General features: G+C 41.6%; 5 protein-coding genes across 10 annotated transcripts; 4 read left to right on the top strand and 1 right to left on the bottom strand.

Annotated features, from left to right (window-relative positions):
- Window positions 1-66: 66 nt before the first annotated feature.
- Window positions 67-5,950, bottom strand: LOC120450798 (annexin B9). Of its 3 annotated transcripts, none has more exons than XM_039633965.1 (5): window positions 5,818-5,950; window positions 3,555-3,609; window positions 2,247-2,955; window positions 2,000-2,181; window positions 67-274 (listed from the first exon to the last, which is right to left on the bottom strand). In XM_039633965.1, the coding sequence occupies exons 2-5, from the start codon at window positions 3,582-3,584 to the stop codon at window positions 221-223; spliced, it is 975 nt and encodes a 324-aa protein (XP_039489899.1). In that variant the 5' UTR covers window positions 3,585-3,609; window positions 5,818-5,950; the 3' UTR covers window positions 67-220. The 3 variants fall into 3 exon arrangements, with proteins under 3 accessions (XP_039489899.1, XP_043862212.1, XP_043862211.1); XM_044006277.1 differs by lacking the exon at window positions 67-274 and adding an exon at window positions 320-678; XM_044006276.1 differs by lacking the exon at window positions 67-274 and adding an exon at window positions 1,249-1,691.
- Window positions 5,951-6,768: 818 nt separating this feature from the next.
- On the top strand, window positions 6,769-9,506 carry LOC120450796 (hematopoietic lineage cell-specific protein). Of its 2 annotated transcripts, none has more exons than XM_039633962.2 (4): window positions 6,769-6,910; window positions 7,097-7,307; window positions 7,368-7,771; window positions 7,886-9,506. In XM_039633962.2, the coding sequence occupies exons 2-4, from the start codon at window positions 7,141-7,143 to the stop codon at window positions 8,980-8,982; spliced, it is 1,668 nt and encodes a 555-aa protein (XP_039489896.1). In that variant the 5' UTR covers window positions 6,769-6,910; window positions 7,097-7,140; the 3' UTR covers window positions 8,983-9,506. The 2 variants fall into 2 exon arrangements, with proteins under 2 accessions (XP_039489896.1, XP_039489897.1); XM_039633963.2 differs by having other exon boundaries at window positions 6,784-6,910; window positions 7,094-7,307.
- A 1,039-nt stretch (window positions 9,507-10,545) lies between these two features.
- On the top strand, window positions 10,546-19,948 carry LOC120451625 (protein Malvolio). 3 transcript variants are annotated; one of them, XM_044006309.1, is made up of 12 exons: window positions 10,546-10,906; window positions 12,851-13,058; window positions 13,119-13,303; window positions 13,367-13,531; window positions 13,599-13,737; window positions 14,481-14,636; window positions 14,694-14,852; window positions 14,917-15,362; window positions 15,424-15,539; window positions 15,604-15,695; window positions 15,912-15,982; window positions 19,084-19,948. In XM_044006309.1, exons 2-12 carry the CDS (start codon window positions 12,852-12,854, stop codon window positions 19,136-19,138), a joined length of 1,791 nt encoding a protein of 596 aa, XP_043862244.1. In that variant the 5' UTR covers window positions 10,546-10,906; window position 12,851; the 3' UTR covers window positions 19,139-19,948. The 3 variants fall into 3 exon arrangements, with proteins under 3 accessions (XP_043862244.1, XP_043862242.1, XP_043862243.1); XM_044006307.1 differs by lacking the exon at window positions 19,084-19,948 and adding an exon at window positions 17,752-18,067; XM_044006308.1 differs by lacking the exon at window positions 19,084-19,948 and adding an exon at window positions 16,300-16,688.
- Window positions 19,949-20,323: 375 nt separating this feature from the next.
- Window positions 20,324-21,206, top strand: LOC120453060 (protein takeout). The gene is made up of 3 exons (XM_039637585.2): window positions 20,324-20,390; window positions 20,452-20,935; window positions 20,995-21,206. The coding sequence occupies exons 1-3, from the start codon at window positions 20,333-20,335 to the stop codon at window positions 21,188-21,190; spliced, it is 738 nt and encodes a 245-aa protein (XP_039493519.2). The 5' UTR covers window positions 20,324-20,332; the 3' UTR covers window positions 21,191-21,206.
- A 1,330-nt stretch (window positions 21,207-22,536) lies between these two features.
- On the top strand, window positions 22,537-23,959 carry LOC120453059 (protein takeout). Its single transcript, XM_039637583.2, has 3 exons — window positions 22,537-22,702; window positions 22,762-23,248; window positions 23,332-23,959. The coding sequence occupies exons 1-3, from the start codon at window positions 22,636-22,638 to the stop codon at window positions 23,540-23,542; spliced, it is 765 nt and encodes a 254-aa protein (XP_039493517.1). The 5' UTR covers window positions 22,537-22,635; the 3' UTR covers window positions 23,543-23,959.
- Window positions 23,960-24,478: the final 519 nt, after the last annotated feature.

The raw sequence follows: 24,478 nt of genomic DNA, 5'->3' as shown, positions 1-24,478 counted from the left end.
ATTCCCCAATACCCACCCATTCCCCCTTGGTTTCGGTTACCCTAGATAAGTGAAAAACTTGAAAACTCTTTACCACGATTTTACAGTGCATTTATGAAGTGAACATAGGCTATGAATCTTCCACAGAACAGTTGGCAATCGAGGCTTGCCTTAAAATAAGAGTTACAACAATTAGAATGGTTAACAATCGATGTGAAGTGCCTCGTCCACGAGGAAATCCTTAGTAGGAGGCCAGGCACTGCAGAACGTAGCTGTAGTCTCCGGAGAGGTCGTCCTGGAAAGGAGATCAGTGGATGGTGAATGTGACCCAGCTTTGCCGTTGAGTGTAAGCCAACTTTATTAGTTAATACAAGCACAAACTATGCAATTTACAATAAAAAGACATGTATACAAAATAAAAGTACGTAAAAGTGTTAAATAATCGTTGAACGTTAGACGTTATTGCACAGAGGGAAATACTAAGCGTTTCGTAGATTGGATTTCAGAACACCACACAATTCCATTTGTTTCTCGCTTTTGTTATAATTTTGTAGGGAAATGCAACGTGTTTTCTTATTTTTGGCATTTTCTACTTGAACAGCGGAGTATTGCTCATAGATATTCGCACATTCCGGCTGCATCCGTCTACCAAGCCGTAAGAGTGACCAGGACGTATCCAATATCGGTCTCGGCATCCTCCTGTAGTTGGTGGTTGGTTCGAAGGGGTAGAGGAAAGGCGTGAAAAGAGCAGAGGGTCAGAGCATTAAACGCGTTTTACTTTGTATACATGGCTTATGGATTGGTTAATTCCCGGAAGCTACTTCTTTGAGTAGTAAGTATGTGGTTAAGATCTTCTATCATTGACCAACAACTATATGTGTTCCTGATCAGCAAAGGGTATGTGAATGTCTATATGTTCGAATTCAACATTCCACATAAGGTTCTACATCCTGACAATGCTTATACATCTTATTTACATTTAATTTACATTTACTCAAAGCAAGCAGTGGAAGTAGATTGAGGTTTCATTTAAAGTGAACTATATTTATATAGCATATTTTATATAGCATTTAACTTGCTGATCAAGTTTATATAGTCAGTTAAAAGGGCTATATGGTCCCATTGAAGCGATTTAAATTGTTAATGTGTATTTAACCCACGCCATTTTTAAGCTTAATGTTTTGATGTTAGCGACCCAATGTAGCGCTGTTATTTACATGACAAGCAGTGCAGAGACCTCTGCTGAGGGTAACAGAAACTCAATTTTAATTTTGTGTTTCACATTTTTCGTATTTTTTATTTATGTATTTTTAAGTTAAAATATCTTGCAAATGAGACTCAAAACAAAACTGAAAGTACAACTACATAGCTACATAGCAATGCATATAGCCTGAGGTGTAGAAATTATAGAGATACAAATACGTGCATGTGGCGTGCATAGTCATAATAATAAAAGTCACAATGCTTATTATAATCAACAGGATGCGAGACTGGGGTTCTGATTCAACGACTTTAAATGCACTGCGTCTTCGTTAAAACGTGTTCCAATTCAAAAACTACTGGATATCTGAATTTCGTTTGTACATTCGGATTGCATATAGTTAGAGCGTGGAACAGACGAAAGTGACAAGTTATTGTTGGATGGGGCTCTTTTCTTTTTAGAAGCCAACAATAGCCAATAGGGCACGCTTATAATCGCCGGATGTATCGCCCTAAAAATATAGAATATGCCAAGTTTTAATGTTTTATGCACACAAATGAAGCAATCGGGCGGGGAGGGATAGTGGCTTCGGAAATCGGCAAGAAACAACTACAGGAGAAGCCAGCTTGGATGAACGATTAAGCGTTGGACGATTAGAAATTTGATGGAACTTTGATGGAACCGCGATTAATGGCAATTCTTGCAGGGAGTTTATGCAATCGAATGCGAGTTAGTGGCACATTGAGATAGATTGGGTGCAAAGTAGAAATTTCTGGCAAGCACACACAAATACGAATGCGAATTGAAATCGGTATTTACCTTGATCCAGGACTCCAAGCTCTTGCCGTACTTGTTCTGGAATGCCTCCTTGATGTCACCCAGATCGATCTCCGACCGGCTGACGATGATGCGGATCAGCGTCTTGTCCTTGGTGCCCATGCCGGCCATGGAGTCGTGCAGGCGCTCCGAAAAGTAGTCGATCTTGGACTTGCAGCACTTGACTGGAGAGCAATGCATCGGTTAAAAGGGATTCTCTTCAATGGAATTGGAATATATTGGAACCTACCGATGGCCAGGAAACCCTTTTCCACGGAGCCGCTGAACTCCCGCTTGATGGCCTTCTCGATGTCGTTGCCCGACAGGTTCTCGTATTCCAGGAAGATCTGGCGCAGCTGCTGGTAGGAGCGGGTAATCAGGATCGAGTTGAAGGTGGACTCATCTGTGCCCCACTGTCCCTCGCCGGCATCGTGCAGAGCCTGGGCATCGGCGATGGCCGCTGCCTCGTCCACGCCCTGGTTCTCATCCCGGTTGCCCTGGACGAGGGAGACGCACAGCCGCTTGAAGTGGCCACTGGTGTCGCCCTTCAGGTCGGACTCTAGGGACTTGCCGAAGCTCTGCTCGTAGAACTGGGCAATGGTCTTGATGCCGTAGTTGGACAGCGTGCAGAGGATCTCGATGATGGCCTCCTCGTCGGTTCCTAGACCCGAGATGGCGTCGTGCAGCTCCTGGGCATAGAACTGGGGCAGCGGCGTCATCAGAGCCAGGATAACATCCTCGAACTTGCCGCCCAGCTCGGACTTGAGGTCCGAGATCAGGTCCTTGCCGTACGAGGTCTTGAACGCCTCAGCGATCTCCAAACGCTGGACGATGCCACGCCTGGCCAGGATCTCGATGATGGCCTTCTCGTCGGTGCCGAAGCCCTTCATCGCCTTGCGCAGAATAGCCGCATCCTCGACGGGATCGAAGGGATCCGCCGGGTAGACGGTGGGTGTGCACTGCGAATCAGATACAGCCAATCGGCAAGTGAGTAACAACGATGAACAATTGGTAGTATTTTAATGCCGGGCACGTAATCCCAATCCCAAAGAGGTGACTCAACATTACTCAGCGGCGTTTGCTCTCTATACAAATTCGTTATCGTTCTCTCCATGCTATTCGCTATTCAAATGTACTTTTATTTTTGCGCTGACTCTTATCTAAGAAACTCCTAAGTGAAACCGCCTATCACTCTCGTATCAGTCGGTACTTGTTTGTCAACAATTGTTTAGTATACACCACTTATGATCATCTAAAAGTCTAATTAAAGATAATTTCTTGCCATCTGGTTGCACCATTTTATATTCGCTTCGAGAAAAATCTTGCTCCCCTGGCAACAACAAGCATTCAAACAGAAACAATATGAGGCTTGTGTGTATATGTATTTATAAGATCCAATCTAAAAGGCATTAGTAAGAGCAGCTCTCATTTATATGCTGAATCTGATTAGATTTGATATGATTTTGTTCATTAACTGCCTTAGTAACATGAAGTAATGGAATCTGATGCAGCTACAGTTCATCTCAGATTCATGGAACACAGTCCATCGAAAACTCACCTTGAATGGGTAGTACTCAGCGGAACTCATTTTGATTTGGGTTGTTGTGTAAAATCTGTAAGTAGGAAGTGAGAAAACATAATGAGTAATGGCTAAGTCAAAATCGTGATGGAAATCGTGAAATGAACCCCCAGCAAGGTCGGCTACATTATGCTTCCCAGGCCCAGTTGACCCGGCTCTTAGTTAATTCATGCCCTGCCTGGTGACATCATCCACTCTTAAAGGCCCGCATTACGCATACGCCCCGTAGCCAGCATGGCGCTGGGCTAAAGCACTTTTCCCCATTGATTTTTTTTCCTAGTTTTTTTTAGTTTTCCCCACCAACTGCTGCCCAAATCGAAGTTCAACGTACCACCGGCGAAAGTGAAAGTTTCCACTTTTCAGTAGACAGGTTGCTTGCTTGGAACTTGGGTGCGTCTGATAGCCAAATGGCATGGCGTTTAAGTTTCGTGATAGGCCAGACCAAGCCCACACGAATTGGCCTTCTATGGATGATATACGGATGAGCTCATTGCGTTCTGGCTTGGAAAACATCGGGCACGGCTCGTTTGTGGCCAAGAGAAAGCTCCAGGGAAATGGCTGCCTCTTCCTCTGCCTCTCCACCCTTTCCTTTTCGTTCTAGGTCTACCACTCCACTTCAGTTGTCAAGTGGAACACTATCTTTGGGGACTAGCCACATAATCCCGAAAATCAATAGGGCCAACTACCCAACGATAAGTAATGATAAATTGATTGAGATTTTTGATCGCTGGCGAATTGGTAACCACAAAATATGCTGCCGCCAAAGTAGAAAGTCAACAAAAGACAGCCGAAAAAAGCATTATAAAAGACTTGACGTGGCGACGCCAAGCCACAAGAAAATAAAACGAATAAAAAGAAACAACTACAAACGCCTCTGCAGTCGAGCTATAAACAAACAAAATGTTTTGGCCAACGTTGGAACCGGTTCTATACTAGTGCGTATGGCGTACAACCAAACTAAAAATTCTAGTGTTTTTCGAGTTCTTGAGTATACATATGTACATATATAGGATTTTCCTTATATTCCCTTAATAAATTATAAACGCAAGTTGGGAATAATGAAGAAAAATCATTTGTTGGACTTTTTAAATATCGATTGGAGTTCTCCGGGATAGTTCTCCGACCTCAATGTTTCTCCATTTCTAGTGAGACATCTGTGTTTGGAAACAACCTAATTGTACTTCTCTTGTTCCATGGAAGTGGTTGGGGGGGACTGGAAATACGATAGATAAAAGATAGATGCGTATCTGGTGATGATGCTCTTGAAATAGCCATCTCACAGTCATGCCTGGTGATACTTTGAGGTTACAGCGCTCAGTGATTCATTAGATTTGTGACGTCAATTGGAAGCACTGAGCACGACTTGAAAGCAGAGATATTAGAAATTAGACTGCAAAAACTGGAATAGCTCGTGACGAAGTGTGAACAACTTCATAAACAAAAGCTTTGGCAGTTGAACCCTCTTTTGGAGACCTCGATGGACTGTACCTCGAAATTGAGCAATGTTTTACAAGTGCAATGAGCACGTTACTCGGTAATAAACCTTGATGACACACCTATTGTAGTATAATTGCCCAGCCCCGAGTACTAGATACAATACTACAAATGTATATTTTATGGACAGTGGAATGTGGCCACATCCGATTCCGGTGAGTAATGCTGGCGCTCATACTTGCGCCTTACTGTAGTTTGAAGAACCTGTCGGGCAATTGAAGTTGATTGAATTACTAAATTAAGCAGGGAACCGGGGGATACAGAAATTTCGCGGCATTCCGCTATCGCTCATTCCCAAGTAAAATGGGAAAGTAAAGAATAGAAAAGAACAACAGTTTACTTAGATTAGTCGGAGATGAGAAAAGTCAAAGTCACACGCGTCGCGAGAGAAAACGGCGAACGAAAAAAGCTTGGGCTTTTGAGTTTGATGATGTCATCTTTGGATTCTGAATGTTTCTCCCACCCGACGCTTTTATTATTGAAATCGCTGGTAGAACTTCAAAGTAAATAGAGAAGCAAGATTCTGAATTAATGGAGAATTCTCGCGATGCCGCACCCAGAATTCTACAAAATTCTACAAATGGCACTGGTGAAAATTGCCTTGGAGTGCTGTGCACACACTTTCTTTTCTCACTTTTCCGACTGAATTTCCGCTTGACTTTGCGATTTCTGACACAGCAAGAGTAAACAATGGGTTTTATCTACAAATTCCTTTCGATTTACCAATGATATTCGATTTTCAACGTACAAGTCTGACGATGCGAACTGCAAGCGATGCGATGCGAATGCGATGTGAATAAATACTATAGCTATTTGCGCTCCGCGTTTCGCTTTTATACTCGCGCTCTCTCAGCTCTCGCGCTCTCAAACCGGCGATTGGGATCCAAAAGAACTGGTTCCACTCGAAAATACCGTAGCCCCAAGTTGGCCCCATGTTTTAGGAAACATTGGGGGATAGCGGAGTTACGAGATGCATGAATCATAGCCGTTGGAAGCTGCTGAGACATAAACTATGACGAAAGCACGATATTTGCAGATACATATGTATATGCGTTGTGATAATGACGACATTGGGAAAATTAAATAAGTTCTGATTACGCTTTAAATTTTGAAACGTAACCTTTGATTTCAATAATCAGACGTGGAGGTTATGAATGTGCAATACGACACAGTCAACTAAATTTCCAATTACTTCTAAAATAGGCGCATTAATAATTTTTAATGTGCCAGTCATTAGGTCATTAAGACTAGTTTTATGGAATCCGGTGTAGGTTCGAGTACATTATTGTAAGTCTTGATGTGATACATAACCTGCCCTATCAGAACTATTTGGTATATAAAACAAAATATTAAAGTACTTCGTATATCTGAATACCCAATAAACTATCGATATATCGATGTTAAGATTGTGCTCATCATTAACGTATTAAACAAAAACAACCTTGATAAATATTAACGGAGTATTCGGCGCCACTTAGTATCACATCAAATAGCTTCTGTCGGAGCACTTACGGCTGCCCATTGACCAAAATGTATCGGTGGATCGACTTGTCAAATGAAATTAAAAACCGCGTTTATAAATTCAAGCATTTAAATGTGGCGCCACTAAAATCGCATCAATTACCTTTTGTCATGCTCCTTCAGCAGCACAACAATGTATCGGCTTTTCGAAGCTTATCGATGCGTCCATTGTATCGAATGTAATTTAGTTCAGTTAGTTTCCCGTTTGTTGGTCTCTTTATGAATCAATTGTTTAACCCTTCTCCTCCCAGAAATTTGTAGACATCACTTGCGGCGACAGATCAGCAGTTCCTCTTGCAGTTGGAGTTAGTCATCGGGATGTGAGTATATATATGCACCCAGACTGCCAGAGCCATCTTGTTCCCGATCCGGCTTCGTCGGCCCCTCCCTTCTTCGGTGTTTGGTGTCTTGTTATCTGGGCCACGAATCGGAAGCGGAGCCCCTGCAACTGAAAACCTGCCCCGACTACTCACACTCGTCTTGGTGTTTATCTATGTACCCAGCAGATAAGGATAAGCGAGTAGCCAGCGACCAGAAACCGGTAAGAAGAATGTGGAAGGCAAGTGCCGGTCACCAGATTCAGGCCACCAGTGCCGCCTCCGCGGAGGACGACGACTGGGAGACGGATCCGGACTTCGTGAACGATGTCAGCGAGCAGGAGCAGCGCTGGGGATCAAAGACTATCGACGGCAGCGGTCGCACAGCAGGCACCATCGAGTGAGTCATCCGAAACTCTCGAGAAACTGGGTATCGGGTTCATTGTTCCCTTTCTTTTAGCATGGACAAGCTGCGCGAGGAGACGGAACAGGCCGATCTGGACAAGAAGAAGCAGCTGCTAAAGGATCAGAACGCCGGATACGGATACGGCGGAAAGTTTGGCGTTGAGAAGGACCGTATGGACAAGTCGGCTGTGGGTCATGACTACCAGGGCAAGGTGGGCAAGCACGCCTCGCAGAAGGACTACAGCGATGGATTTGGGGGAAAGTTCGGTGTGCAGGAGGATCGCAAGGACAAGTCTGCCGTGGGCTGGGACCACGTCGAGAAGGTCGAGAAGCACGCCTCCCAGAAGGACTACGCCACCGGCTTCGGAGGCAAGTTCGGAGTGCAGTCTGATCGGGTAGACAAATCGGCCGTGGGCTGGGATCACATCGAAAAGGTGGAGAAGCACGAGTCCCAGAAGGGTATGTCAACTAACCGAGCTGCTTAAAATACAATTTTTAAGTTGTTAACAGAGTTCTTTCTAGACTCCAGTATGAGTGTCTGATTACTTTATTTATTTATTCTCGTTACATCAGATTACTCCAAGGGCTTTGGCGGAAAGTTTGGAGTTCAGGAAGACCGAAAGGACAAGTCCGCAGTGGGATGGGACCACAAAGAGGCGCCGCAGAAGCACGCTAGCCAGGTGGACCACAAGGTCAAGCCTGTCATCGAAGGTGCCAAGCCTTCCAATTTGCGCGCCAAGTTCGAGAATCTGGCCAAAAACTCCGAGGAGGAGTCTCGGAAGCGGGCCGAGGAGCAGAAGCGTCTGCGTGAAGCCAAGGACAAGCGGGATCGGGAGGAAGCGGCGAAGAAGACTGTGGCCGAAAACACCCCTCGTTCCTCGACGGAAGTAACGCCTCCAAAGGGCAGCAGGGCGGCCATCCAGACAGGTCGTACCGGCGGCATTGGCAATGCCATCAGTGCATTCAACCAGATGCAATCGCCTGTTTCGGAAACTCCTCCTGCACGAAAGGAACCCATTGTCATTCCCAAGGCTCAGCCTGTTAAAGTAGAAGCAAAGGAGGAGCCAACGGCAGCTGCAACACCAGCTGTGGCTGCTCCTGCTCCGGAAGTTGTCCCCGCTCGTGAGCCGGAGACTCCGCCAGTGGTCAAGGCTGCAGCTCCCCCACCAGATGTGGTGCCCCAGATTGAGGTGGAAACCGTGGCCACGCCGCCCAGCAGTGAGCCACAATCACCAGTGAACGTGCCGACGCCTCAACCCGAAGTGCAAGCCCAAGTCCAACCTGAGCCGCAACCTCAAGCCGATCTAGAGCCAGTAGTTGAAGAAGAACCACTTTACCAAAACCAGGCCGAGATTAAGGCTGTGTCACCCTTGCCCCCAACGAATGGTTCCGCTTCAGAGGCAGCCGCTCCGAGTAGCGGAGCAACCGTACCCGAGGAGGCAATCTACGCGAACTCAGACAATTTGGCCGACTACCTGGAGGACACCGGAATCCACGCCATTGCCCTGTACGACTACCAGGCGGCGGATGACGACGAGATATCTTTTGATCCAGATGACGTGATCACCCACATTGAGAAGATCGATGATGGGTGGTGGCGGGGATTGTGCAAGAACCGCTACGGACTCTTTCCAGCCAACTACGTGCAGGTGGTGGGACAGAACTCATAAAGGCTTCCAATTGAAATTCACGATAGAACAAAATCAAATTGTATTTACATACTAACGAAAACGATAATACTGATGTTGGATTATAAACCATGTAAATCAATTCGCAACTAACCCAGCCCATCCATTGTTTTCCCTCTTATCCCTCCAAATTATGTGCAACGAACTGCTAGAGATTGAATTATTATTGTAATTTGTTATGCTAGCACTTAAAGTAATCGAGGAATTCCATTTTTAATATATGTATCATTTATTGCATTTTACATTCTTTGTATTTAACACATATATTTTACCAAGAAAATATGCCAAGCTATTTCAGATATCGCTCATTTCATATTTAAAACATTAGTGATGATATTTGTGTCAAGTTACGATTTTTGTCTTTTTGAATTGTATAAAGTCTACGAGAGTTTCCCGTGTCGGATGGTCTGATCCAATGTTAAGGACGGATCCTATGTTGAAGACAGTCACAACAAAAAGTCTGCTCTTTTGATAAAGAACACATAATTAATAAATTTAATTAATAACGAGTTTTCTTTATATTTGTGGAACTGGTGGTTTCGTATGATTTTTTTCGTAGTCGGAAATGTCTGTTATCTTAATTTAAAAATCTTAACGAAACTTATGAAATCATTTTAGTTTGTGAATATTAAGGAAATGACAAATTTCTATATGGCAAGAAATATCAAATTGCTGGCTTTGGTAGCTTGAGGTAGGACTGTCAAGGCCTTTCTTGAATGCATTGGGTTTCTTATCTTCCCTTTCCGAAAGCATCGTAATCTGGACAAGTAGAAAATGTTACATGAACCGCGTATTGGCATGATTCATGGTATGGCGCATGTGAGTGCCTATGGGGGCTCAACAAAGAAAGAGAACTTTGCATTGTGCTGCTGATTAATTAGTTAAAGAACATAAGCTGAAAGTACGGCCATGTTGTAAATTTGAGCGACAATCCCGAAGAAGCGGCGACTTGACTTGATAAGATTTATCGCAATTATTGGCGACGGATCGTAATCGGAAAAAGTGTCAGACGAAATCAAAGTTTTGACTGATAAAGTTGATGTATAAATTAAACTTAGCGCGGCGGGTATTACGATAAAGTGTGCGTGTTGGCAATAACGTAGAGAATATTAACTTATGATTGTCCGTTAATGGATATGCAACTACATGGTAACATATCGCATAACCTATCTAACGGTAGCCTGTGGTGGTCGATGACGCGCAAACCGGTATTTCAAATGCACGTTTAAATCTTAGGCGGTATATCTGGCCACTTTAAGATTTCGAATCTCAAGCCTTATCACAAATACTGCCTTCAAAAAAAACCAATAGTCTTTCTCTCACGCTCACACGCTCTCTCACTCGCCGCTTATCAGCACGCGAGAGGCATATTTTAAATAAATAGGGGCTACCGCAAAATGCTATAGTCACTCGATCGCGTGGGCTCAGAGTTAAAACTTCAGTTTGGCCGATAAGGTTAGTACTCGGGTCGGGTGTTGCCAGATTTTGGCAAGTCAAAGAAGAGAGAGTGGCCGCATGTTGCCACATTGGGCAAAGACGAAAAGACAGTGTGCGTGTGATGGGCGAGTGAGTGTGCGTGCAAAAGAAAGCAGCTGGTGGCAGAATCTCAAATATTGTGAGAAAAATTAATAAACAAAGAGCTGCGCTCACGGCTGAGCACAAATTGCCTGCACGCTCGTCAATTTTCGTTAACTAAGTCAGCAATTGGCAACCAAACAGTCCGCTTCATCGTAATTTCTTCGCTTCTTTTACTGCTCCCATCACTCTTGTTTCGCCCGTACAACGTCACGGAATTCGTAAATTGCTTCGCGAGAAAAGCAGGAAAATGCATTTATAAGCTGCCAAAGGTGCCGAGAGTGTGATATAATAAAGGCGAGGGCTCCAATTAGTTAACCCCCATTTGCAAGTAAGCCATTAACTGTTAGGAAGTGCTGTTTAACCTGAGTTGCCCAATAATTTACATCTCCATCAATATTTTATTTGTGTGTGTGTGTGTGTGTGTGTGTGTGTGTGTGTGTGTGTGTGAGTGCGCACGCAGGTGTGTGCTAATAACAAAAACAACGTGGTGCACTCTCCGTCTCTCCATTCTTCAATAGCCGGTGACGAGAATGATGTAGTATAGTTCTTAACCGTAAATAACCGTAAACAGAAAGCAATTGTTGACAAGCCTTTCACACTTTAAAATCCCTTAACAATGGGTAGGTTTCCAGACGCAATTTACTTATTTTATTGCCTGCGAAAACTCACATAGAAAAAACTATTTTAGGAAGCGGAAAGCGTATAATTACTGTTTTTGATTTTTTAAACAAACGCATTAACAATGTGTGCTGATAAGTATTGCTCTTCTATTTTCAAATTACTGTTATCTGGATTTAGAAATTTTTTGTTGTCAAGTGTTTGGTTTCGCCTGCTTCAATATACAATATAAATTGTTTATTCCCGCTGACTGCGCAAAATGGTACGCAGTTTAAAATATATATGTATTCTTTTAATAAACTCATGTTTTCTTTGTGTCACTTAAATTGGACACAGTGGAAATTAGCCCAAAATTGTCGGTTTTTTTAATTATCAATTATTATAATTTCCTCTGTCCATTTGGTCACTAAAATAGCAGAGCAACACGTACATGTCTGTAGCTGATTATACGGTTATCGGCTAAAATTTCGCTTTTGGGGGCGTGGGTATTGCCGTACAACTGGGTAAACAGAGCAGGCTGTAACACAAAAAATGTATTCCAATGAACTAGACACCCTCCGTCGACTCGTTACACATTCGATTCGTTTGAGCCACTGCACCGCGATTAGAGATCCATTGGCTTGATTTGGCCAACTCGGTTACTAATAGTATATGTATATGTACCGACCAAACGCCACATATAATGTACAGTAGACATCGCACGATGCTCTCGAGCTCTTTGTCTTTGTATTGCTTTGCTCCAAACCGTCAGTCATCAATGAAAATGAAGCGATGTGGAAAGCCTTATAGCAGATATGTACATACATACATATGTATGTAGCATCAGTGGGGCAGCCGCGTTTGTCAAGGTGAGCCACTTGGCTCTACATCCAACGTGTTGTTTTGAAGAGCAGCCAAGACTGCTCAGGCATCTCCCATTCGAAATGCACTTGTAATCGCTTTTACCAAATAAACAGTCCGAAATTTCACATCGATACACTGGTCACTGGTCACTGGTCGGGTCAATAGTCTCGTGATTATGTTCAAGTAGTCTTGTTTTCGACCAGCCCAGCCACATGTAGATATCTAAACGACTGCAAGTGCGATCCTATAAATACGTAAGCATGAATATCTTGGTAAATTGGGAGATTCATTTCAATTACTGGACTTTATGAATCATCAGTCTCGTTTTATTTCCTTATGTGCCCCCATACCCAAAGAGAATGCGGATTTCAGTGATATTATGAATGCGTTATCAGTTCCCCCGGTCTAAAGCCTCTCAAACTATTTATTTATTTTTTTCTTGTTTTGCCACGCACGTTCCGGGAAAAATTAAACGTGTTACTTGACTTTGCTCTTGATTATGGTGAAATTCCCCAAATAAAACTCTATTTGGTACATACATATATTGTGCAAAAACCTTTATTATAGTACACAATTCGGTTGTTTATTGTGTGCACTATAATAAGGCTAATTGAGCTAGAATCACACGCAGATGCTCAATTAAATGGAAATTGTGAGATTCAAAAGCCGATGCCAGGTGAAACAATCACACAACAAATACAGATTAGAGTAGTCGTCGATGGGCAGTGGACAGGAATATATGCACATAGCAGCATGTGGAAACTCGAATTAAGTCCGGTCTAACTCTAACCTCCAAGCCTCTTCTGTGCAGCATGTCTTCGAATGAGGCCTACCACGAGCCGGGTGCCGGTGGAGATGGATCGGGCGGATCGTCTGGCGCATCCGCCGGAGGTAGTCAGCGGAGCAACCAGCTGCACCACCAGCAGATACTGAACGAGACGACCTACCTGAAACCCGCCGCCAAGCAGGCCTACTTCAGCGATGAGAAGGTCCTCATACCCGACGATGATAGCACAAACGTAAGTCCTGCTTGAGTAGCCAATTCAGTCAATCATTATCTAATATCTGGTGATCTGCAGGTGGGTTTCAGCTTTCGCAAGCTGTGGGCCTTCACCGGACCCGGTTTTCTTATGTCCATTGCATATCTGGATCCCGGTAACATCGAATCCGATATGCAGTCTGGTGCGGCGGCCAAGTACAAGATCTTGTGGGTCTTGCTATGGGCCACAGTCCTAGGTCTGCTCATGCAACGCTTGGCTGCAAGGTAATTGGGTCTCAGCAACTCGCAAAAAAATTATATTATAAGCGTTTAATATCTTTCCGGCAGACTGGGCGTGGTCACAGGCTTGCATCTGGCCGAGATGTGCTACAGACAGTACAAGCGTCTGCCACGTTGGATACTCTGGATCATGATAGAGATAGCCATTATAGGATCCGACATGCAGGAGGTCATTGGCACGGCCATTGCCATATACCTGCTGTCCAACAAAGTGTAAGCAAATCTAATGCGCTGAATGTCGGAATATCCATTACTCATCCGGTGAATTCCCCCTTTGTAGGGTGCCTTTGTGGGGCGGAGTGTTGATCACCATTGTTGACACGTTCACGTTCCTCTTTCTGGACAAGTACGGACTACGCAAGCTGGAGTTCCTATTCGGCACCCTCATCACAATTATGGCAGTCTCATTTGGCTATGAGGTAAGTTTAAATAAAATACAAAAATACAAGCCAAAATTAAAAAAAGTAGAAACTATTAAGAGTACTTCCTAAAATCGACGAAAAATTCCCCTTGCTAATAGACAATAAAGTAGTCAAGAGAATAAATTACCAGACGTGAGTGCAAATACAATTTGTTTAAACAATTGCGACGACCGCAATGGCAAAGAATTTGCTTTTTTAAGTTAAATTTAAAGACATTTATTAGTACTTATTCATTTGACTTAATAATTAATCGATAAAGTTTGCCTTTAGCTAGCCCCATATTCTTACTCCTAAATTTACGACAACGTCATGTTAACGGGCCAGATAATAAACAATTGTACTTGAGCTTTTCGCCCCAGACGGAGACCCAGATGATTAGATAAGCTGCACTTGCTCAATTCAAGGGGTTCTGGGCGGGGTGGCTGGGGACTTCATCTTTCGTTTGGCAGGCACATGATGCTGCCGGATGTGACAAACAATTCCAGATGGGATATGTGTATAATGTCAGGCCTTTTCACTTTGATTATACACTGCAGAATTATACATATACCGATGGGGGTTTTTGGAGATAATCACAATCGAAAAAGTGTGGGTGCGTTGTGGGGATTTGTTTTTTGCGAGTAACATGTAGTTTGTTATTCCCAAGAAAATAAAATAGGGGAAATTAGTTTTGTCCCCATTATAAATTTTAATGTGGTTTTTTGTTATGTCTTGTTTAATTTATTTCCCATATATTTCAGTACATTGTATCAGCGCCTAATCAAGGTGAAGTTCTCGAGGGAATGTTTGTGCCTTGGTGCTCAAACTGCAATTCAAATGTGTTGCTGCAAGCCGTGGGTGTCGTGGGTGCTGTTATTATGCCACACAATCTCTACCTGCATTCCGCCTTGGTTAAGGTATAAAAAATAAGTTTTTTGTGACTTCGTAATTACATACCGATTCTCTCTTAACAGTCCCGCGATATTGACCGCCGCCAGACGAAGAAAGTTAGCGAGGCGAATTTTTACTTCTTTATCGAGGCTTCGGTAGCTTTGTTTGTGTCCTTCATAATCAATCTGTTTGTGGTGGCTGTGTTTGCCCATGGCATGTATGGCAAAACTAATAACGACGTTGTAAGTAGTCTTTCGAAATACAATTTATTTCTAAACTGATAGCTAACTCCTTGTGGCCCAATAGATTAACGAATGTAAGGACAAGTCAATGTACGAGGACGCCAAAATGTCTTTTGTGGACAGTGTGAATGGAACCGCGATCATCGATGCTGATCTATACAAGGGTGGCCTTTTCCTTGGCTGCACTTTTGGAGCTGTGGCCATGTACATTTGGGGTGTGGGCATTCTAGCTGCTGGACAGAGCTCCACAATGACGGGCACCTATGCGGGTCAGTTCTCAATGGAAGGCTTCTTGAATCTGCAGTGGCCGCGCTGGTGCCGCGTGCTGGTCACGCGCTGCATTGCCATTATTCCCACCTTCTGCCTGGCCATGTTCAGCAAGATGGAAGACTTGACTAGCATGAACGACATCCTGAATGCGGTGATGTCGCTCCAGCTGCCATTCGCTGCCATACCCACCATCGCCTTCACCTCGTGCGCCGCCATAATGGGCGAGTTCGTCAATGGACTGTAAGTGATGCAAACACTTTTAATTGCTTATCGGGCATTCCTTAACTTTGTGTGTTCACAGAGGCAACAAAATCGTATCCATACTGCTCACCATTGTTGTGATTGGCGTTAATTTGTACTTTGTGGTGGTGCAAGTAGAGAGCATGGAAATAAAAGGCGGCTTGCTGGCCCTAGTCTGTGAGTAGTCAATTGCTACAATTTAAACCGAATCTAATGTATTTGTTCCTCTTGCTAATTGCAGGCATTTTTGCCATTCTGTATATACTGTTCAACCTCTACCTTGTGATACACATGGCAGCCTGCATGGGCAATCAGCGTTTGATGAACAGCCGGGTAAGTACTTGGCCGCAACTAGTTGGGTCACTTATCAAGCGGACTTAGAGAATCACAAATTAGGCGAACTTTTTGACACATTTTAAAGCATCACAGATACCGCCATTAACGGACTGACTTTATCAAATTACGTGACTGACCACATATGGTTCTTGGGGGCTTTGAGAGCTTATGCCTACTTCATCAACTGGTACTCAAGGTATTCTCTGCTTACAGTGGGTGCAGCGTTTCGTGTTGCCAAGCCAGAACAGCTTTTCGATAAAGAATGCCAACTCGACGTATGCCAGGTATGTTCCCTACTATTGACTCACCAAACCACATAACCATCCAAAACACACTCGAATGCACAAACTCTCTCGATATGCATCTTTTTCCTTAATAGCTATTTCTTCTAACCCTTAGCTTGTGATTTGATTTTTACCTTTTCTGTTTTCAACCAAAAATTGGCATAACATCCTCTTTATTTATTACTATCTTATCTCATCTGTACTGACCTTCTATCTCTGCCTGTACTAATCTACATTTGGTTACGATCTCTGAAATGAAACTAAACTTAACCCACAACCCGTATCTTGCTGTGCTCTCTTCTTTCGATTCTTCACAGTGATGTAACCTTAGTTGTAGGCGATTCAGCTACTAACACGGTGAAAGGTCTTGATACCGTCTCGGAGAAAGTGCCTAACTGAATCATCACGGTGACTCAATCAGGCCAAACTCCCCCACACACCCTTGTGATATTAACACTAAATCACACGCTTAACACTACTAACACGTACCTAGCAGGGCTCTACGCAACCCTTAGCATTTGTAAGGCATGTCTTTAGGGGAACTACAATTGTACATAAAAAGCATTTACCCATCAACGATGGGGTCCTATAGATAGTAAGCTGGACTGTGGTAAGTCTTCGATGATTGCTTTATCGAGCAACGGGTATTATGTACTCATAAGGCTTTGGCACTTAGCATGTTAAATAAAGTTGCTTTTATCACTAAGTATTACTCGAGAAGTCTTTCAATTTATTGGTAATTGGTATTTGGCCATAGGTGCGAAAATAAGCCATTTAATGATTGCAGTTTGATGGCTCATACATATGTATGTATTCACACGAAATTAGAACGAAATAAGAGAACAATTAGGCATATTTTATTTTTTTAAGTGAAAGATATATCTTAGATTAATTTAAGTATATTTTGGGTAATGGGCATAAAGCACATGGGACGTGGCTCATTCATCATCCTAATACCACTAAAATAACTAGAAATCAAAATAAATGTGGGTAATTTCCAAATAATTTTGACTCACAACATATTTTCTTTATTATATGTACTTGGAAACCCTGCTCTCTCTGTTTGTGTCTGTGTTTCACCACTGTCCCTCTCACTATCCGTACTATTTTATACACCATACACGCTACTCTTATACTCGGTGTGTCGGTGTGTCTACAACACGACTGGATTGATTGATGTTTTCCGTTTCCCATTCATTTGTGGTTAATTGAAATGTGCGAAACAAATGTACAAAACAACAACTACAACAAAATCCACGAACTATTTCCAATTGACAAAACAAAATTTACAAAAACAAATTTAAACACGAACCCACTCTAAACACGCATACATGCAACGACCACAACAATGTATTTTATTTTTGTGAGGAAATGGATTTTTTGGCATTGATACAAACAAATTGAAATTACTTTTCTAAACTTTTGATTGAATTTCTCAAAATCGATTCTCGAAGAATTGCGCATAATATGCAAAATTTTAATGCAACATAAGCCAAGGCAAACCCAAATCGAAGCTATTGAACTGGCTAAATTATAATTGACCAATTGTAGAACGCGTGCCATGACCGTTGAAACAACTTAGAGGGTACCCGAATAAAAATCCATTTTTGCTCACTTGACTTTAAAAATATCATGGGCAGAATGCGCGGCGCCCCAAAATGTGCTGGTGAAAACTGATTTTTTCTCTTTGCCCGGTGACCCATCAACTTGTACTACTACTACTACTACCACTTCGAATCTGGATCGGATCCTTGTTATAATGTATATAGCGAGCTGACGCTTAACGATAATGGAGCCGCAAGAAACTCCATTCAGAATCCAAACCAGAATCTCACCCAACGAAACCAACTAAGATAGTTTTAAGTGTAATTTCCTCAGCTTTCCAAAGCCGATTGTAACGTTTAAAACTTGCTCCCACGTACTTTATGCGAATGTTGTAGAAAATGTATGGTCTAAGATTGTGCGCTTTAAGTATTTTCCCTTTATATGATCTGTCTAGCTTATTTATTGAACGAATTGTACGTACTACCTTTCTTGTATACATTTTGTTGATATTCGAAGCGTTGTATAAACCATTGTTTACTTTTTAGAACTCGTATGTATAGTTGTAGACATAATTTATTAACTCTAGAAATAAATGAATTTCATAACATTTTCCAGTATCTTCTTCGGACAATAAAAATACCAATTTCAATGTTGTGTTCTCTGGTGGTTTTTACTTTTCACTTCGTGTGTTTGTTAACGTGTGAATTAAAATGTGTTATTGAATTTCACGTTGCGGTTATATCTGTTTGTTTTGGCTAACTTTGTATGTGACTCAAATTTAGTTTTAGCTTACTTTAAATCATGTATTTTTCATGTTTTGGTATTTACTAAGCTGTAGAAAAGGGTTTTATATTTGGATTTTGAAATCAGTTACGTTATATCGAACTACCTTTAAATTTATGTTTAATGTAGGTATTGGTTCTTCGAAATCTTTACTATTACTGTTTTGAGAGTCAACAAATTCTCTACCATCATGATGTCTTGTTCATTTTTATGCACAAGATAATGTTTTTTTTCGGAACAGAGCCGTGCTCTTGTATCAAAATTTACATGCAAATATAAATTGGCTATTAAGCCAGTACGCCATTACTAGTTTGCATTGTTTTATGAGTTTTAGATTTGTTTTATAGGATATATGTATATACATTGATGAGACGAACATGTTTTTAAATTCGTAATTTAAGAAAAGTTAATATGTATGTAATACACAAGAAAAGAAAAACAATAAACATATGTTTATGTATGTTAATTAATAAAAATAATAAAATACAAAACAATAATGAAATTTATATCAAGGGTACTACTTTAATTAAATAGAAATGTTTGTTTTCGACTCTTTGAATTTGAAGTAGCTTTTTATGTCGACCCTCTCAATCCAAGAGAGCCTCTGGAAATTTGTACATACATACATGTTTTCTTCTGTAACTTAATCAATCACACTAAGTTTGCATTGCCGAGAGATTCGCACCCAAACTCATCGGACATACTCCCTACATCAACTATCAACCATTAATCATCATTCATTTATAACAACTTTTTTGCGACTTTCCTTGCAGGATTGCCACGAGTTCGGACCAAGAGCCGGAGGGCTTGGCCGGTGAGGATGCGTAGCCATTACTGTGCTGCACTGATTCTGATGGCAGTGAGGAGGTTTGTTTCACCAACAGCAACAACAACGAGCTCGGCTGCCCCAGCAGCAATCTGAACGGAACTGGGGGTCAGCACGTCGTCCTCAGCTAGCGGTGGCGTTCGAATTGGTTCCCTGAAAGCCGCCGCCTTAACAAACCACTCGACAACGGACACAATGTGGCAGAGTTCTCCGGGGCCAGGTTAAAATCCGTTTCGACCTGGCTGGCGGGGATTGGGTTGGCGTCCGCTGTTGCTTCGGGTATACTTATTTAATAGGTTCTCTGAGAGGACCTGGGATCAGTGTAAAACAATAACTAAATTCTAATGGAAAAGCGTACCAAAAATGGTTCTCGAACTGAACTTACTGAGAAGCGCAGAGAGACAAAATAGAAAATCAATGAGATCCTCTAAATTATCAATAATCGAAGGCACTTCTAATTAAAGGAAATAGTTGAAAAGTCTAATATTAAGGCTGTGAAATTAACTGAGTGTAAATCGAACCACATCAATTGTCTAATCTTATTTAAATTTGTCTGTACAATGATATAATAGTGTATATCTGTATTGAACGTATGTCAGTAATTATTTATCAAATGTTTTAAAAATGAAACTTTGTACTTTGTATTTATTTTGTACTGTTTAACCTAAGAACTCCGTCTTTAAATCTGCACTTTTTAACGAAAACTAAAGGTCCAGAGGAGTCCACCATCTCCTAGATAGTTGCATAAAATATTTTAAAAATTGTTGTGTACAAAAATCGGTATAAATAAAGATTTGTATTATATTAAGAAACACCAGCCCTATTGGTCTTTGTTTCGGAAAACACTGAAAGATATTATACGGACTAACGTGAGAGCCTGCAGTTATAGAAGCCCATCAGGTATACGCTCTTATGTTTTGTTGTAATTAAAATAAGTGGAACGACCGATTAAGTGACTGAAAGTGCAAATGACTGCCTTAAATGCTTAATGAGGTAATGGGATCGCTCAATCTACAAAGGGTTAGGTGTCAGGTGTGGGCGTGGGCGTCGGGTATCTAATATATCCATTCATCGAAGTGATTATTGACTGATTTGCATTTGCATGTAACCGGCAATTGTTAGCCGATGTTTATTGGCCTATAAAAGCGAATAGTTAGTCGCAAGCCACTCATTAATTACCATTAAGCCAATTCGAAATGAGGCTAATCGTGATTGTTTGCTGTCTGTGGAGCGCTTCAAGTTTGGGACAGCTGCGTAAGTGGATGGGTATACCTAGGATACGTAAATGGACTGAAGGAAATTGAACAACTTCTAGCTTCTGATATCGGGAAATGCAAGGCTGGCGATTCCATTTGCGTAGCCGAAACAGTGACCAGGATTCTGCGCTTGTATCCCAATGGTCTGCCCTCCATTGGCTTGGATGCTCTGGATTCCATTGGGTTCGAGAATGTAGTCGTCAGTCGGATGGAACCAGATGGACCGTCTACCCTAGATTTGAGATTCCATAACATCACCGTAAAGGGATTTGCAGACTCAACAGTAACGGAGGCAAAGGGATTCGCAGCGGATCTGCCGCGGGTCCTGGAGTTGAGTGGCTGGATTCCATTGCTGAAACTCGATGGGTATTACGAGATGCGTGGCAGTTTGCTGACGATGCCCATTCATGGAAAAGGTCAAGCCCATGTGGAGATCAAGGAATGCCGCGTTCGCTGCAAGGTGCGGGTTTTGGAGGATCTCCGAGGCGATGGAAAGCAATATGCTGGGATAGCCAAGGTCAAGTGCTTGCTGGATGTGCAGGGGTAATGTCGCAGTTCAAGCAGATTTCCAAATGATTTCTAACATAAAGTCTTCTTGCCAGCATGCATATGAACTTCGACAATCTTTTCAATAACCCAGAAATGAGCGAAGCCATGAACGTTGTGGCTAACACTAAGTGGTTGGAAATTTGGCATACTCTTCGCAGGGGTATCACCTCTGCAGTGGATCAATTGGTAGAGTCTATTCTCAAGCGAGTAGCTAACAAGTTACCATATGAAGATTTCTATAGGGATTAGAAATACAATATAATATTTAAACCTTGAATTATTGTGCAAATTTTATTACATTCAACACTTAATTTGGTTATTAACGTTTTTCAAATGTGTATGGCTGAACTTAGTTTTCTTCAATTGATGAAAAGCCGCAAAGGTAAAAAAATGCCTCTGATGCTATAAAGTTATATTGGAACTCAATTAAAAGGGGAATCGTGATCTACCCTTCCGGCATAATTGGATTCAAAGTGTCCAGTGAGTCCTCTGGTTTAAGACATCCCTTTTACCAAGACGCACGATTCATCGAGATCCTTGGCACTTGTTAGTGGAGATTCATGGTACTCGGCTTGTGGTCATCGCTGAGGCTTTATTTTATAAACAAATTTCTTACAATAAATGTAAATACTCTTGTTCTACTGGTTCAACGACAAAACATATGCCAAGACATTCAAAGTAGTCTTAATTTGCACTTGGATCGGTGCTATTTGATTTGCTTATAGGATTGTACATACTTTATTATCAGTTGGATTCAGGAGCTTAAATACCTCTTTGTGGGAAACACAGACCTTACTGTGATCGCTGACAAATGGATGATCGGAACTGGACGGATTTTTGGGTGGCTATTGAACTCGAACTTGTAGAAAAAGTGCATCGAATCATAACAGAAACATTCACAAAATTTTCGCTTTATATTTTTTTTCCAGTTTTTGTCTTTCTAGCTTTTATAGTTTTCGAGATCTCGACGTTCATACGGACGGACAGACGGAACGACAGAAGGACAGACGGTCGGACATGGCCACATCAACTCGGCTAGTGATCCTGGTTTAGAATAAATACAAAACTTAGCTTTTTCAACTTAGGCTTTCTTATTTTGCACAGTTTCTTTGTGGAAAACACTGATCTCTTCCTGATTGTGAATGAATGGATGAACATGAATTCAAACCAGTATTGGGTCGGTCTCGGTGTCGGAAATCCTTCGGCTTTTCGTAAATAAAAAACTGATCAAATATTCGTAGTACCGTATAAAGATATGTTTCTTTAAGTCTATTATATCAGATCTGTGTTAATGGATAGGAAATCTCGAGGTGGTGAAAGCTTAGATATCGGAAGCTTTTTAGCTTAGATCTCATTTTAAGGGGAGAATTAGCACGGCAGTGCTAATTAAAGCAGTCAGTTGTTTTATTCCAGTTCTGAGAATTTTTTGCCTTCTACTTTAATATAAAATAGACCGTGCTGTTATCTGAACACATTACAAATAAGTGATTTTTTCAGTAAGTGTATAGCACATACATAGGCTGTTGGGTAACACGTTATGATAATGGGCGCTGCTTAGATTTCCTTATAAATGTTCCGCCATTACAACAAATCGGTTTTGATCACCAAGCAGTTGCCATCGGCTGTGCAAGTGCATCGGTCTACTGCGAGCTCAAGCGTTACCTGTGGAGGATTGGCATTGAATCCGCTATCAGATGCATTTCCTGGCCTACGTGGTTATAACGATTCAGCTGTTCGATGGACTGCAGTGCCAGAAGTTGCGTGGGTGCTTTAATAAAATATACTCAATAGAACCGACTAAAACAGACCTTCTTCCACAGCTGCCAAGGTGAGAAAATGCCACTTCGGTGACGGAAAGTGCCTGGTGGAGTCGGCAAATGCACTGTTGAGAGATTTCCCAAAAGGCATTCCCGAGGTCAATCTGAATCCCTTCAATGTGCTGCCCGTGCGAGACTGGTTGCTGGTCAACGATACCCAGGTGGGCGGTGCTTGGTACTACTTCAACTTGATCAACCAGATTAACTACGGCTTTGAGAACACCACCATCACGGAGATCAGAGGATTCGACAAGGATCCCACCGCGACCAAAATTGAAATTCACGGAAAGATTCCCCGGCTGGTTTACAAGGGCGACTATGTGGCCAAGGGTAGGATGCTCTGGTTCGTCGATATACACTCCCAGGGAACATCAGAGTCGGATTTTCTCAATTTCCGATTCGTTCTTTCGCTAAAAGTGCGTGTCGAGTACAGAAACAACAAGCGATATTTGAAGATCTACGAGCTAGTTCCTAATATAAGGTTGGACCGGTGAGTTCATTTGCCATTTCTATTACATGTACATATTCAATTATCATTCATATTGTGTTTCCCATTTTATTACTTTTCAATAGCTGGATTATGTGGCTAGACAACTTCTTTCCCGACAATGAAGACCTGACCATAGCCGTTAACAATCTGTTCAATCGGAATTGGGTGGAGTTCTGGAACGAACTGGAGCCGGGTATTCTGCGTCTGTTCGAAACCGTCTTTCTAAGCCTATTTGAGAATTTATTCGAAAACGTACCCTACGATGATCTGTTCCTATCCAATGAAGACTCATAGTAATCATAAGTTTAGAACTGTATTCTTAAACGTAGCATAATTTCTAGTTTTAGTAAGGTAGGTTAACGAATTTGCCCGAACATATTTGTAAATGTTTTGCTAAGCTTGCCTATTATACCTGTATGTAATAGTTTGAGGGGAAAAATGTATATAATATGAAAACTGGTTCTCGATTTATGCGCATTTTCTTTGTTGACCTTTGAAAATTGCAATGGAAATATAAGCGTCATACTTGTTATGAATTGAAAGTTTATTAGCCAATTGACTACTAATGGCAATACAAGCTAGGAAACAGTGCAATACATGATATTAGATTTTATTGAAGATTGAAACAGTAAGAATACAACTTAAATAAAATACATTTGGCTTTAAAATGACTCTAAAATAAATTAATATTAAAATATTGTATTATTATACATCACATTGTAATTTTATACCTTTATTTCGTAATCGCTTTATTGCATAATAAATTGTATTTTCATTGAAGATTTAAAAATGTCTGAACTTTGAATTGCTAAATTAATGAGTAAAGCTTTCAACCGGTTGTAGTTTTTAAAAATAAGTTGCAATAATCACTTTGTTGGTTCTGCAGATCGATGGAACGCAATTTTTATACCCGTTACTCGTAGAGCAAAAGGGTATACTAGATTCGCACCCCTACCAGAGTAACGGGTATCAGATAGTCGGGGAACTCGACTATAGCGTACTCTCTTGTTTTTCCTAAAATGTAACAGTTTATTATTAATCTGGAACCGTGCGATCTTTAAATGCTATGGAAAATAATAAAAAAGATCGCATAATTGTCGTTTTTATGTATTTCAGGGTATACTGATTACAGCTAGAATTATGCAACGAAGGGAAGAAGATATTTTTGACCAATATAAAGTTAAATATTTTAGATCAGTTTCAACATCACAATCGATATAACTATGTTCA

Source organism: Drosophila santomea, chromosome 3R, assembly GCF_016746245.2.
Source record: "Drosophila santomea strain STO CAGO 1482 chromosome 3R, Prin_Dsan_1.1, whole genome shotgun sequence".
Classification (NCBI taxonomy): Eukaryota; Metazoa; Arthropoda; class Insecta; order Diptera; family Drosophilidae; genus Drosophila; species Drosophila santomea.
Note: the sequence above shows the minus strand (reverse complement) of the source record. Positions and strands in the feature narration are given on the sequence as shown.

Excerpts from the sequence above, each read along its gene's own strand:
- LOC120450796 (XM_039633962.2), top strand. The coding sequence starts at position 7,141 with ATGTGGAAGGCAAGTGCCGGTCACCAGATTCAGGCCACCAGTGCCGCC. Across the intron at positions 7,308-7,367 it reads CGCACAGCAGGCACCATCGA|CATGGACAAGCTGCGCGAGG; the intron begins GTGAGTCATCCG and ends CCTTTCTTTTAG. Across the intron at positions 7,772-7,885 it reads GAAGCACGAGTCCCAGAAGG|ATTACTCCAAGGGCTTTGGC; the intron begins GTATGTCAACTA and ends TCGTTACATCAG.
- LOC120451625 (XM_044006307.1), top strand. The coding sequence starts at position 12,852 with ATGTCTTCGAATGAGGCCTACCACGAGCCGGGTGCCGGTGGAGATGGA. Across the intron at positions 13,738-14,480 it reads CAGTCTCATTTGGCTATGAG|TACATTGTATCAGCGCCTAA; the intron begins GTAAGTTTAAAT and ends CATATATTTCAG. Across the intron at positions 15,696-15,911 it reads AGCGTTTGATGAACAGCCGG|TGGGTGCAGCGTTTCGTGTT; the intron begins GTAAGTACTTGG and ends CTCTGCTTACAG.
- LOC120453059 (XM_039637583.2), top strand. The coding sequence starts at position 22,636 with ATGCATTTCCTGGCCTACGTGGTTATAACGATTCAGCTGTTCGATGGA. Across the intron at positions 22,703-22,761 it reads ACTGCAGTGCCAGAAGTTGC|CTGCCAAGGTGAGAAAATGC; the intron begins GTGGGTGCTTTA and ends CTTCTTCCACAG. Across the intron at positions 23,249-23,331 it reads CCTAATATAAGGTTGGACCG|CTGGATTATGTGGCTAGACA; the intron begins GTGAGTTCATTT and ends ACTTTTCAATAG.
- LOC120453060 (XM_039637585.2), top strand. The coding sequence starts at position 20,333 with ATGAGGCTAATCGTGATTGTTTGCTGTCTGTGGAGCGCTTCAAGTTTG. Across the intron at positions 20,391-20,451 it reads TTCAAGTTTGGGACAGCTGC|CTTCTGATATCGGGAAATGC; the intron begins GTAAGTGGATGG and ends AACAACTTCTAG. Across the intron at positions 20,936-20,994 it reads TGCTTGCTGGATGTGCAGGG|CATGCATATGAACTTCGACA; the intron begins GTAATGTCGCAG and ends TCTTCTTGCCAG.
- LOC120450798 (XM_039633965.1), bottom strand. The coding sequence starts at position 3,584 with ATGAGTTCCGCTGAGTACTACCCATTCAAG. Across the intron at positions 2,182-2,246 it reads AAAGGGTTTCCTGGCCATCG|TCAAGTGCTGCAAGTCCAAG; the intron begins GTAGGTTCCAAT and ends ATTGCTCTCCAG. Across the intron at positions 275-1,999 it reads GCTTGGAGTCCTGGATCAAG|GACGACCTCTCCGGAGACTA; the intron begins GTAAATACCGAT and ends TCTCCTTTCCAG.